General features: G+C 39.7%; 1 protein-coding gene across 2 annotated transcripts in view; it reads right to left on the reverse strand.

Moving 5' to 3' along the window:
• Window positions 1-10,223, reverse strand: part of colec12 (collectin sub-family member 12) — a 30,300-nt gene extending 20,077 nt beyond the window's left edge. Inside the window, exons 1-3 of one of the 2 annotated variants that reach the window (XM_020591484.1) lie at window positions 10,102-10,223; window positions 9,670-9,914; window positions 6,710-6,760 (exon numbers count right to left, since the gene is read on the reverse strand). In XM_020591484.1, the coding sequence (XP_020447140.1) occupies window positions 6,710-6,760; window positions 9,670-9,676 (58 nt within the window). In that variant the 5' untranslated portion in view covers window positions 9,677-9,914; window positions 10,102-10,223. Of the gene's footprint in view, window positions 1-6,709; window positions 6,761-9,669; window positions 10,081-10,101 lie in introns of those variants that run through there. The other variant, XM_020591483.1, reaches the window with a different exon arrangement.
• Between the last annotated feature and the right edge of the window lie 4,005 nt (window positions 10,224-14,228).

Here is a 14,228-nt window from a genome sequence, read left to right on the forward strand (position 1 = left end):
ATAAAAAAATTTGCTATGTGAAGTTTTACCAAAAAAAAAAAAAAAAAAAAAAAAACAATTTAAAGATAAAAAATAATTGAATAATTGACTGAATAAACTCTTCATAATTCCCTCTTTTCAATCATAAGTTAAATATAATAAAAAATTGTCTTTTTTTTGTACTTAACATGCCGATTATTTAATTTAATTTACCTGAAATTAAATTAAATTACAGGAAAGCACAAATCTTAAACCACCAACCACACTGATCAAGCAAAGTTGGGAATGATAAGCCAGGGGAAATTATTACTAGCTAAACAACCTTTTAGCCATTTAATCTTAAATACACTATTGATAGTTTGAAAGTCTAATACATTAAAGCCTCCTCCAGCATGTTGTCTAATAAGAGTTTTCCTCCTTATATACTCTGTCTTACATTTCCAAATTAATTTAAACAAGAGTCAATAGCTGCACACATACTCTGATCAAAATAGAGAGATAAAGCTGGATATACCAATCTGGATAAGCCTTCTCCTTTAGACAGCAAAACACAACCTATGATTGTAAGGTCTCTTTACAACCAACAATTATAAACAGATTTCAGATTTTCCCAGTTTTAGAGTGAAGTTGAGAGGAATTTTTTCATCTGGAGATGTACTTGTCTTAATTCCTAAATAGTTCACAACTTGTTGATTAGAATCATATAAAGTGATTATATCTCACACTTATTTTTAATAACACTGAGGCCATGAGCAAATAGTTTTAAGGCATCTATAACAACTGAGAATGTAAACAGTACAGGTGCAGTTACATGAATTATAAATGATGATTATAAACTCCTGCCAGCTGCTTAGGAGTCTGATGGCAGTGGGACAGAAAGAGTTCTTAAGTCTATAAGGAAAAACCCAGGCTTTCTGTGTGTACCTCCGAGTCTGACTGTGAATTGTGAGACTAGGAACTAAACAGTTGGAGTCACATCTGTTTCAGGGGAAGAAATTACTACCGCTGTTATGGGATGGCAAAGTGTGGTGTTGGCATGCTGGATTTTTAATGTAACTGAGAATTAATATTCCCAGGGAAAGCTGTAAAATTAAAACTGATTTCCACCTGCATCTACACTATTACAGAGGAATGTTTTTAAAACAGGAATATGTGACACACTTAGCACTTGTTAGCTTACGTCTCTCATTACATGTCATTTAAAATAAAATGTACATTCCTGCAAACTGACCACATTTTATTTGATATTCCATTGATCTAAAAATCATTGCAAACCAAGCAGGAGTTGGAGAACCGCTTATGTTTTCATGTGTTGAGAATAAACCTCTCAACACTGAGATGCCATTGGTTTCACTAAATACGATCTAGATTATAAGACTGGTTTAGGTCATTTCTCTGTGCCAGAGGCCTCCATTAAAACCACACCAGTGGTTGAGGTGGTGAGGTTTCTTTCTCACAAATTATGTGGGGTACTCACACTGTTATGTGTAGCACAGCACAAGAAGCTAGCAGGTTAATGCAAACAGAGTAGGGATCATGATTCTTTCTTACATCAGAAACTGAGCAAAGTAACCGCCATTTTTAGGATTTAAAGCTCTTTTTTTTTTTTATAAGATGCATCCTATGATAAAAACATGTCACCTAGTGCAGCAATGAAGCTCACTGGGAGGTCAAGGAACAGTGGTGGTCCACAGTACAGACAAATAAGCTAAACCAGGGTCTGGATTCACAGATATTCAGTGTAAACTTTAGACTCTGTGTAGGATTTGTGAAAAATAACAAATGTAGAAAATCACTGGCCATATCTTGGGCTAAGAAGAAAATGCTCAGCCAAGATCTGGAAAAAGTTACGCATTAAATTCCAAAGAGCTCTTACTCCTGTGCACTAGCATGTATTGCACGGCAATCTTCTCAGCTCATGTTCAGCTGGAAGTCTTCAGCTAACAAATCAGGACATTTATAATAAGAAAAAGCGCTCCGTTAAACAAACAGTCATATCCACGACTTAAAAAACAAAACAAAAACTAATGTGATCCATAAACTAACTTTAGTGGACTGAGCAGATAAGAGTCCCCCTCGATCCTCCAGTGTTGCCATGTTGGAACGAGGTCATTTCAAGTAAAACACGCTCATGCGAACCTCAGACAGAGAGATTAGAAAATTGGTCACTAGGCAACAAATTCAGTGACAGTGATCACAAGTCTGAAAACAATGATTAAACTGCTACGGAGCTGCGTCAGAAAGGGGTTTCTATAGCCATGGCCAAAAGACAATAATTGCAAGTGAGAGGTGCTTCATAGCTAATATTAAATCAATGAAAATGTTATTTATATAGCTACACCTTTCATACAGGCTCATGCAACTCAAAGTGCATTACAGAATATTGTGTTCCAAAGGCATAATACTTTACACAGTCTGCCAACATATAAAACAAGAAGCCACATAGGACATATAGCAGGCATTGCAATAACAAAACCCACAAACGGTTTCCATCATCTGTTTGAGTCATTTACTGGGTTAGACAGAAGAGGATCTAGAAAAACAAGAATTTAAAGATTGTTGAATTCTTGGACTGAAGCATCCCTGAACCGATGTGCAATCTCTCTCTGATCTTATTTCTCAAGAACCTGTGTCGTCCAGCCAATTTTCCCACTACCAGGAAAAACATGTAGCACTTTGTTTATGAAATGTGGATTACGCAAGTGAGACTGATGTCATACAACTCTTAAACTAAAAAACACTCTTCTCATTCATGTGAGCACAACCCGCTGCTCGGGCGCCGGGTTAAGCGCTGGAGTTAACTCCAAAGCACATCTGTGTAGTTGGGTTTTTGTGCAGTCACGCCTGCTGGGTGGCCCACCGTGAAAGCACTTAAGATACTGAATCAGCAACAATCCAGCCTGGTCATCATCAGCTTGAGTTTGGTTGAATCCATCGCATCACAGCACAACACTGTCAAGCTTCATCACCCAGTAGAGCCAGTAAAACTGCGCAGTGTGGACCCCGCCAGCTATCCAGCCAAGTCTAGCTTTACTTGTGGGGAAAGATGTTGTCTAACTACCCAGGCTCCATAGCAGTTTCACTATGGTCCACATCAAAACTAATACAAGAGTTATGAAATATAATATTATTAAACAAACCTTTGAATTCCACATTAAACTATCCAAAGTACAGAAAAAGCTAAAATCTTCTAACTGCTGTTAGTCATGTAGACCAGCTTAGGTTTTTGAGATCTCACCTCTGAGATTTTTGTTGGCAACCTGTACCAGACTGGTTCAAGACCTCTGAACTGCTTCCCACAACTGTGATTTGATGTCATTCAAACAGCTCGGCTGGAAAATCTACAACTACAGAATCTTGAGAATGGGGATTCATCCTCCTGTGCCAGAGGCAGAACAAAAGCAACAGAATCACTGTCACCAAATAGCCACAATCTGGTGACATTAAAGCTTCATACTGTATCTATTTGTTCTTTAATCAGATTATCAGACCAATGAATAACTGAAAAATGGGGGAGTTCACGTTTGCAGAGGTGAATAACCCACAGACCTCCATGTCAACACTTTCTTAATAGCTCTGAAAACTGCAAAATCTGCAGATTATCTGAAGTAACCAACACTCTGATGCTGCTGCATAGTTTTAAAGTTAATGCTTAAAGCACCACAAGCAAATCACCTCCATTAGATCAGTGTCAGCAAGGAACATCTAAAAATCTGTCCAAATAACACCAGAACTATCTGCATGATAAAACACATCAAGTGAGAACATCTGTTTTGTATAGTGTGGGTGAACCAGCATTTTCCATATATGCCCTGAACTACTCTACCAAACTACTGCACAGTCAACCTTAGAAACATAAAAGCTGATGTATATACATATATATACGAGCAGACTGAGGACTTCTGATATTTTTCCTTGCAGAACGTGTACAAATGTGAATACACAAACTCATGCCTGACTTGAAGCGAACATCTAAAACACTTGAGAGCTGAGTGGATAAACTCAGCATGGCTTAGCACACAGACATTTTCAATATCTCCAAAAATACAAGTAATAAAGCATAAACAAGAAAAACACTGAGCGATGTGCTGAATTGGAGCCTCTGTAATCACAGCCAGAGCAATCAATGCACCATGGCCAGGACTCAGAGTTGGACAGCGAGCAGCACGATGACTCACAGCAGAACAAAGGAAAACACACATTTTTCATTCTAGCATTCTGCTGTTTTTCTAAAAGAGGATGCAGCGAGGTCGATGTTGGCCCTCTCTGGAGCCAGAAGACTTCCAGTATGTGTCACAGTGATTCAGAGCCATATGCAGAACTTCTTCATCCAGCATGTCTACAGAAAATGGAGTCTGACATTCCCAATATTGTGTGTTGTTCTTGTAAGTGAGCCAAAACTTGCTGTGAATGGAGAGCTGAACAAACAGCCATTATGTGAGGGAAGACACCCTATCAGATGACAGTTTGCAGGTGTGTCATTACCGCTGGTCAGAATATCCCTTAGGGACATGCTGCATGGAGTCAAAATACAAAAAGGTCACTCACTCACAGTAGTTCCACTGCAATTTCAGAGCTGTTATTTTTAAATCTAAAATCATTTTTCATTGAAATCTTGAGTTAATAGGAACTCCTTAAACATTTACAGTACAACATCTTAACTACAAACAGCTGCTATACAGATAGAATGTAAGTCAAGGCACCTAGAAGACATTTAATGTCCAAGCTTGATAAATAATGGAGCGTTATAGTGGTTCCATATATCATCCAGTCATATTTGACTTTAACAAGGTACTGGGACTTGAGTTAGAAAAACAATGCATGGAAACATCGCTCCACTAGTGGCAATATGAGAAAATATAATGATGCACTCATGAAATGACAGGAGAGTACAGTATATGTGTGTGTAAATGCACTGCTACTGTCCATCTCTGCATATAAAGGGCCACGTTTCCTCCACTGGTACACAGTAGTGGACAAATTATGCCTGACAGTATTGTCCAGTATAGACATCTTGTTGGGATACTGGGCATAAAAAAAACAACTTTGCTCTTATGCTATTCCACAACAAAGATTATAATAAAAGGCTAAGAACACATGTTTAAAATAAGGTACAAAGTGTAACTGCACTGTACAATCCACGGGAACAACCGTCTCAACTTGGATTTGTTCACACTCTCATGATATTTTACGGTTCAGCTGCATGCACCGTTATATCCCAATTAAAGACTTGCTGAATTTCACTTAGCTTCCACATGCCAGCACTAACTGGTAGGTTGACTACAGCAGATGGTGGCCTTCATCATCTTATAAGACAGTGTTTGATTGCAGGAACCCTTGCAGGAGACCAACCTGCTGTTGACCTACACCTTTCTGTCCTCCCACTAATGCTCTGAGCAGAAATCCTCACTTTACGTTGAACGCTGGAACGCAGTGATTTGTGCCTTGTCTGGGATGCATTCCTCTCTGCCTGTCACTGGTTAGTCCAAAACTGGCTCAGCATCTTTCAGAGCGGTCACAGCTACTCCTTCAGGTCTGGCATAAGACCAACAATAAGTCACTCCAGCAGTGTTCTGTGTTATCTTATCTGTCTTTACCTCCCCTTCAGCATTAAGCTGTTATTAATGTTAAACACTGATTTTTTTTAAATCTTGTAAAGCTATCCCCCCCTCCACACACACACACACACATTCACTCTGCATTTCATCAGAAACACAAGCAAGTAATCTTTCATTAGGACAACAAATCGTGCTGCAAGCGTGCACAGCCTGGAGGGGGTTGTAGGTAACAAGCAGGCATTCTGAAAACATTCTTTTCTGGTAACAAAGTCCCTGTAAATTAAAACCACTTGCTCTTTTACTCCCAACAATAAGCCAGGCAAGGAATGTGACTCCTCAGCTGGAAATGAAACTGTTCATAAATGTTTTCCTCTTGAATATGAAAAAAGCACATTAATAAAAGCAGAAACAACCACTGAGCGCAGATGAACAATACGATTAAGAAGGTTATTATAAAAATTAAGAGCTATAACATTTTTTTGTAAAATCACCTCCACTTGAGATTGTTTTTCTGTTCCCCCCCCCATTTCCCTGGCACATTGCTGACACAGCATAGTGGAGTCATGGACCCTGAAGACCCACACTGCCTACGCCCTCTCCACCTCTCTCTAGTGTGGACACAGGAAGCAGCTCAGCAACTTCTCAGGTTTGGACACAGTCTCTGCGGGACAATAGACCTCTTGTGTAAAATCAGATGTCAAAATGAGTCAAGGACCTAGTTTCTCTCCATAATGAAGACATGTAAGAGGCAGGGCAACATACATTTCTGCCAGTACACAAGTATGTGTAGTAGACGGTCTGACATTTTGTAAAACATACTTTTGTAGAAGAGCAAGATGAGAAAGTCAATACCACTCTAATTTCTGCACAGTGAGCATGGCACCAGAGACGGAGCGCAATGAGCTTAGCTTAGCATGAAGACTAGAAGCAGGTGGAAACAGCTAGTCATGGCTGTTCAGCAGTACATCTACCAGTACCAGCACACACAAAGAATAAGTTTGTTTCTGGGAAACGAGGTGTGGGCGCCTTTTAACCTTGGGGATTATTTACGTAGGTGGGTTACAGCCAAACCAGACCTCATTTGGATAGTTGATCTGACTGATGAGTCATAAGGGATATAAACTAGTGAAAGAAGTTCATGGCTGGAAGTCAAGAAGTCACTTGCTACTTACCAAACCTCTTATAACCGAAGGACTGCACCTCCTCTTCATCAGCAAAGTCGTCTAGAGGGGCAACACAAGAATAAACAAATTAAGCGTGAATTAAAGATACATTGATAAACAGTAAAAACAGAGACTGGAGCACTACTTCATATCGTTACATACTGTAAGTGTATAATCATCTAAATAATAAAACATTCTTGGCTCAAAAAAGATATTTGAAGTCAAGCTTCAGAAGCTCTCACAGTGTTTGCTCATTTTTATGCCAACTCAGCAAACTACAATATATCTGCTAGTGGAGACAAATGAAGTTGAAAGCTTTAGGAAAAAGCTTGTAAAGGGAACTTAATCAGTTTTTTCTAAACCTACTGTTTCCAGAGTAAAGAATAAAGTTTCCTATTAGTCTTATTTAGAGGTTGAATTGTTTAACATTTAACTATTTGCAAACCTTATATGGCCACAGTTATACAGAGTTTGCTTATTCTGGTTTTCAGGCCACTGGAGCCGTGCTTTGTGAAGTGCTTAGTGTTGTTAAAATAAATCACCCTATTGTGCACAGATTAGTTTTGGTCTCCTAAATAATCCCTCTTTTTCTTTCACTGGATGGGATTATTCCCACCTCCCCTCACAAGACCTGAGTGTCGTCACCTTTCAAGGAGCTTAAAACTGCCAGAAATCACAGTGACCTGTGAGTCTACATTTCACAATGGAGTGCAGAGTGGTGGCAGGAACAGTTATAAAAAATATAAAATCACATCTCATTTGAGAAATTGGCCTTTTTCAATACCCCCAATGCCCTGTTTCCTGTTTGTGTGACTATGTCCCTTTACAACTGTTACTGTAGGTATGTTTGGCTTTTCAAGAGCCATTCTGGGAAATGGAGTTCATCACATTTTATGGGAAGGGTTGAAAACTGAGTGGATTTGAAAACAGATATGTCACACAGTTTGGATTGTGGGATGAGTATGGCTATATGGGGACATGATACTTCAGATTCAAGACTGCTGAACATTAAAACAACAGATATCAGGGAGCAGACTGATTTGTAGGCCAAAACATGTTTAGCTGTCTTGGTTACGTTGGTTGAAAAAACAAGAAAACTGACTTTCAGACAAAACCTTTGTCCTTGTAGTGGTTATTTTTTCCAAAATCAAACAAACAGCATCAGAAGGTCACTGAAGCACCCTGAGAATAAACTGTATGCAAGCAAATGAAGTCACTGTCCAGGCACCTCAAGACCTGCATCAGTGAATGATCCACCCGCTGATAAAGGCTTAACATTCCAGAAAAACAAAGATTTTAAACAGATCTTTCCAGGGTCAAGAATGAGCCTTCAAGCTTATGAAGGTATATCATGTTTTATCTGTGCTTGGCCATCAAGAAGACAGACAAGAGCACTCAGAAAGCGCACATACCTCTGCCAAGGCACAACATTCGCTTACACAAATGCTCCCATGTGAACAATTAGGTCCAAAACAGCACAAAATGTGTCCTAAAAATCCTTGATCCGGATTGGATCATGTTTTAGGGTTCTGTCCCCGTTACAGGCCAAGTTATGGCATTAAATATGTGTTAAATAGGGTTTTCAATGTTAACTTTAAATACCAGTCAGATAAACATCGCCACCCTATACATCTATGTCACATTTCATACATTTCTAATTTTTATAACTTTTGATGGAGACATGAACTTTTTAAAAAAATTTTATTTTCCCCAAATTAAAGCTGGAGATTTTTTTTTTGTTTTGTTCTTACAATTTTTTGCGACCTTGACCTTTGACCTTTTTCAGCCAAAATCTAATCATTTCTAGGGTTGGTACCCACTAATGTCTGCACCAAGCATGCTGATGGCCATAATCCTGCAAACCAACATGCACAAAAACATAACCTCCTTAGCAGAGGTAACAAAGAAATGATGGTCTTTGCTGCCTCTGGTAAAAAACTATAGACCCTCTCAGGTACAGGCTGGTCCTACACCTGCCAACCTACACACAGGCGAGGTGTCAATGGCACAAGTTTTTTAAAACCAAGAACTGAAAAATAAAAAATATACTAATAAAACAAAGAGAATAAATCAAATCTTTATAAATCAGTAACCTCCTACAGTCTTCTGTGAACACCTCCACGGAGGTCAGTGTTGAAAGTCCCATTGTCTCTCACTGTAATTTTGGCTGCAATAGGAATTGGCCCACATGCCAGTCAAAAAACATTTAGTGTAAAAGCTGAGAGTTGTTTACAGTACAAGCACAGTTCAGAGTGAGGTAGTACTGTGTAATGGACCAGGAGGTGGCAGAAGTCCAGACCGGTTTGCTGACTTTGCCTACTGGGGAGAAGAACAGTGTTAAAGTAGTTTAGTCTACTGTACAAGTACAATCTTTATTTTAATCCACCAGCCACTCACTGACTGACCACCGGTCCATACACAATGTTTTGCTCTTTCATGTAGTGTTGAAAAGCAGTGCAGAGCTGTACCACAAAAAAAAAAAAAAAAAGTTCAGGCACAGTTAAGTCTGACTCAGTGTTTCCTTCAGTGCTGCTGATTCCTTTAAGCCAAGACAAATTTTTAATCCAACAAGTCTTCAAGTGTGCAGGCCTCATTAAATTGAAAGAAGGGATCTTAAACCACAAATAATATATATTTGTTACTAACATAAGTGATTTGCTTTCTTGGTATAGCGCTATAATCGTGTGCTCTGTTGTGAATAGCTCCCTTAGTGCAGTGTTTGATGTGCAGCAGCAGCCAGATGCAAAACAGTCCCAAACAGAGTCCCTTAATTGGAACCAGATGTCAGACAGGAGCTGAAGCCCACACATTCCTCACGTCTAGGACTGAGCAAAATAGAGCAGAAAAGTGACAAGGAAAGAGGAATGCTGTTCAAGCAGATAATAGATCAGGCTGTCTTTAATGATACTGTGGTGTGGTGTGGTATGCATCCTATTTGTATGGTTGCTTATGCCACAAATTGAGCCTACCTTTCATTGTGGTTTACAGGACTCTACACCGTCGTGAAGCTGTTGTTTGAAGTCACATCCACAGCATCGCAGGGGCATTTGCCCAAAAGCTCCCCTTGGATTTGCGTGTATCCCAGTGTCCCAAGTTTTAGGGTAACAAAATATAAACATTCAAAGTTCCATCCGTAAGTCTTGCGGCTGGAGGTAGTCTCCCCTCACCTCCACAGGTAACGTCAGTGCTGCACCAGATGCTGCAGGAGGGAACTCTGTTGAAAGTGGGGAATGCAAGTTGGAGTTATACGAGCAACGCGGTGGGGGTGGGATATGGAGGGGGGGAACTTATTTATCTGGTACTTTGAAAAGATGCTGAGTTGTGGGTGTATTCAGCCGCAGCAGTTACCACAGAAACTCAAAAAGTGTAGGAATCTCAAGTGTAGTGAGAGGAAATCGTACCTGTGGAGCTGCTCGGAGGAACCACGTGTCCCCACATTTGTGCGCATCCTCTGCAGCCGTGGCTGTGTATACTTCTTTATTTTTATTGCGCACAATAACGCTGACTGTGTACCAGTAACAGTAGTGTCACATCGCATTGTATAGCAAATCAACTATTAACCGGCATAATTAATTAGCGGGCTTTAGCTTTGTGCAGCAAGTGGGTTTGTGGATGTCAAAATAAAAGCTTTCACGCTGTGTTTTGAAATGTATTAGCACAATATGTTCACATTACAGTGGGACACTGCATTGGTGTTATTTTACAAAAGCCAAAGCCTCTGACTCATCAGTGTAGGGTTAATTGTAACTGTAAATACGGAAAACCACGAGTATGTTTGTTCCATCCTTTGTAGATTCCATTTTATTTTGAAAATGTTAGAAAAGCTGCGGCTGACTGCAGAAAACCGTAAACTAAGCACAATTTTGTGTGTAATAAAATGTTCCCGGTATAGGTAACTATTTCCTACAAAGTAGAGAACTTTTATTTTGAAAAACATTAAGTCAATTTAAGTCAAAAGATTTGTTGCAATAATTTAAACATGAATGTAACATTGTCATTACACAGTTTTGCAATATTTCTAAAATTGGAGAAAACCATTTGAGCCTTCATTTCAGGCCTGCATTAATGATTTTTTTGGCCATAATAACTGACTTTCAGCTGCTCTAAGCTCCACTATGTTCACCAGCTAGTCACAAGCTGTCTACTGTTTGGTGCTGGGCATGACCTACTATAGAACGTTTTTTGGTGAACAACAAAAACAATTGTTGTGGACAATAAACCAAAACAATGAGCTGGGGGGAACTGCAGGCTTAGGAGATAATTCCCTATTGGTGGTTTATCACTATGAGCAATGTCTTTAACATTACGCAGTCATTTGCTCCACTGTTAATATAATATATATTGATTTAGACCATCTTACTAAGTGTCCATTAACAAATGTCACAAGGTCCCACATATATTTATTCTTATCATCTGTTGTTAGCTAGCCATGAATTGTACTGAAACGCAAAATATCCATCATGCAAGTTACAAATGAACTTGTCTGCACAATAACTGTTACTAATTTTATGTGGAGTTTCTATTTCTCACACACTTGTTGTATGGCCATTATTATAATTTAAACTGAGGAAATTTCTGCTACTTATTTTGCTCTGAACTTTTTATACCAAACCTCAAACAAAACTCCACACAGTTCCCAGACCAAGGTTTAAACATTTCATCCTTGTCGTCTGCAGAGGAGTTTATCCCCTGCACTTGTCCACCTCTTCGGTCTAAGACTCTAACACTTAGGTTGAACCAGTTATATGGTCTTGCTGTAACAACCTGAAGGAGTTTAAAAAGCTCTCTAAGAGCAGCAGCATATCAGCTATCAGCTATCAGAAAAAAAAAACTTGCCTGTGTGGAGGAGCTTTTTGTTATGCATTTATTCCTCTATGACTGATTGTGCACATGTATTGTAGCTGCAGACCTTTTCATGTTTAGGTCAACACAGGCAGAATGTCTCTCTCTGCAGTTGGTGTTATAGGAACCAGCTGTGGAAGGTGTCACTGAGGATGCAGACTGGCCTGAGTCATTGGCTGGTTTTGATTATAATCTAGTAAGGAGCCTGTTTTCTGGGTCATAGCATGTAAAGAAACCACATTTTGAAGGGAATGGGACACTGGTGAGGAGATGGGGGGCCCTCTTACCCTGAACAGTGGAGACACTAAAGAGCTTCCTAATGAGAGAAATATTTTTCTTTACTTAAATACTCATCTGATTATATAGAGCTAAGAATAACTGCAAGTAATTTCTAAATGACAGAATAAAGTTACCTATTGCCTTTTTACAAGCATTAATATTGGCATGTTGAATAATTACAGTATATATAATTACAGTACACATGTAATTTAAAATAGAGATAACTTTGCTAGAACTGTCTTGGTGCATCTGAGGACTGATCCTTGTGTATGTGTTGCATTAAGGATTACCCACTGAGATGGTTTAGGAGCTGATGTCAGTTGCCCCCAAAGGGCCCAACCCACATAACTTATAGGCATATTAATTTAACATGTTTCAGTGTTTGTGTGTATAAGAAGCATTTCCAAACTATGTTGCACATACACTTCTGTTTTACCAGTTTGATACATATTTTCACAAAGTGCTTTTCTTAAAAAATAAGCTTAGTCTTTCATTAATGTCTGGCTGAAATATTGTTGGCAGAAATCATAGCAGTATCACAAGAAGAAAACACCTGTCTGTACTTCACATGCTGGACAATATGGTATAAACTTTATCATCTTTCCTTTCCCTGGAGTACAGCTGAATCTTTTTGGTTTCTTAATTTAATGATTATGAGTCTAATCTTAAAGGTGCACAAAAAGATACCTGACTTCTGAACTATTGTTGTGTGACATATCCTGGCAGCAAATGAATAGTAAACTTCCCCAGGTGTAGACCATGTCTGTTATGATTAAACAACCTATTCTGCAAAGCAAACCTCTCTGGCAGCCTGGTGAATGCTGGATTACTGTGCATCAACATCAAGCAAAGTCAGTAATAGGATAAAGCTGAAGTGGAAAGAGCACAAAATAGACCTGACCAGGTCAAGATCCCTTCACGACTACTGTGCACACAGCGTTTAGTTGATTCCTGTCAGTGGAGAAACACCTCAGCCTTCTGCTGGTAAGTTTCCTTATTGTCATGATTTTTTATTTTATTTTATCTGTCAACTTTGCTTTTCATATGTGTTTTTTTGAATAGGTCCTTATAACATGATGCATTTCTAGTGAATACTTGTCTCTAAGAATAAACAAATGAATGAACATTGACAAAAAGTTCTTATCCTTACAAGTACAGTGAGGAACAGAAGTATTTGAACACCCTGCGATTTTGCAAGTTCTCCCACTTAGAAATCATGGAGGGGTCTGAAATTCACATTGTAGGTGCATTCCCACTCAGAGACAGAATTAAAAAAAATTTCAGGAAATCACATTGTATGATTTTTAAAGAATTTATTTGTCTTGCACTGCTGAACATAAGTATTTGAACACCTGAGAAACAGCAAGAATTCTGGCTCTCAAAGACCTGTTACTGTGCCTTGAAAAAGTCCACCTCTACTCCACTCATTAATCTAAATTAGTAGCACCTGTCTGAGCTCTTTAAAGACACCTGTCCACCCCACAGTCAGTCAGACGCCAACTACTACCATGGGCAAGACCAAAGAGCTGTCAAAAGACACCAGAGACAAAATTATGGACCTCCACAAGGCTGGAAAGGGCTACAGGGCAATTGCCAAGCAGCTTGGTGAAAATAGATCAACTGTTGGAGCAATTGTTAGAAAATGGAAGAGGCTAAAGACGACTGTCAGTCTCCCTCGGACTGGGACGCCATGCAAGAGCTCACCTCGTGAGGTATCACTGATTATAAGAAAGGTGAGGAATCAGCCCAGAACGATAGGGAGGAGCTGGTCAATGACATGAAGAGAGCTGGGACCACAGTTCTGTCGGTAGAACACTACGCTGTCATGGTTTCAAATCATGCATTGCACGGAAGGTTCCCCTGCTCAAGTCATCACATGTCCAGGCCCGTCTGAAGTTTGCCAAAGACCATCTGGATGATCCAGAGGAGGCATGGGAGAAAGTCATGTGGTCAGATGAGACCAAAGTAGAACTTTTTGGTCTAAACTTCACTCATCGTGTTTGGAGGAAAAAGAAGGATGAGATGCATCCCAAGAACACCAACCCTACTGTGAAGCATGGGGGTGGAAACATCATGCTTTGGGGGTGCTTTTCTGAGAAGGGGACAGGACGTCTGCACTGTATTAAGGAGAGGATGAATGGGGCCATTTATTGTGAGATTTTGAGCAACAACCTCCTTCCCTCAGTCAGAGCATTGAAGATGGGGCGTGGCTGGGTCTTCCAACATGACAACGACCCGAAGCACACAGCCAGGATAACCAAGGAGTGGCTCCGTAAGAAGCATATCAAGGTTCTGGAGTGGCCTGGCCAGTCTCCAGACCTTAATCCAATAGAACATCTTTGGAGGGAGCTTAAACTCCACGTTGCTCAGCGACAGCCCCGAAACCTGACAGATCTAGAGGAGATCT

This window comes from Monopterus albus, unplaced genomic scaffold (assembly GCF_001952655.1).
Source record: "Monopterus albus unplaced genomic scaffold, M_albus_1.0 scaffold14.1, whole genome shotgun sequence".
In the NCBI taxonomy this organism is placed as follows: domain Eukaryota; kingdom Metazoa; phylum Chordata; class Actinopteri; order Synbranchiformes; family Synbranchidae; genus Monopterus; species Monopterus albus.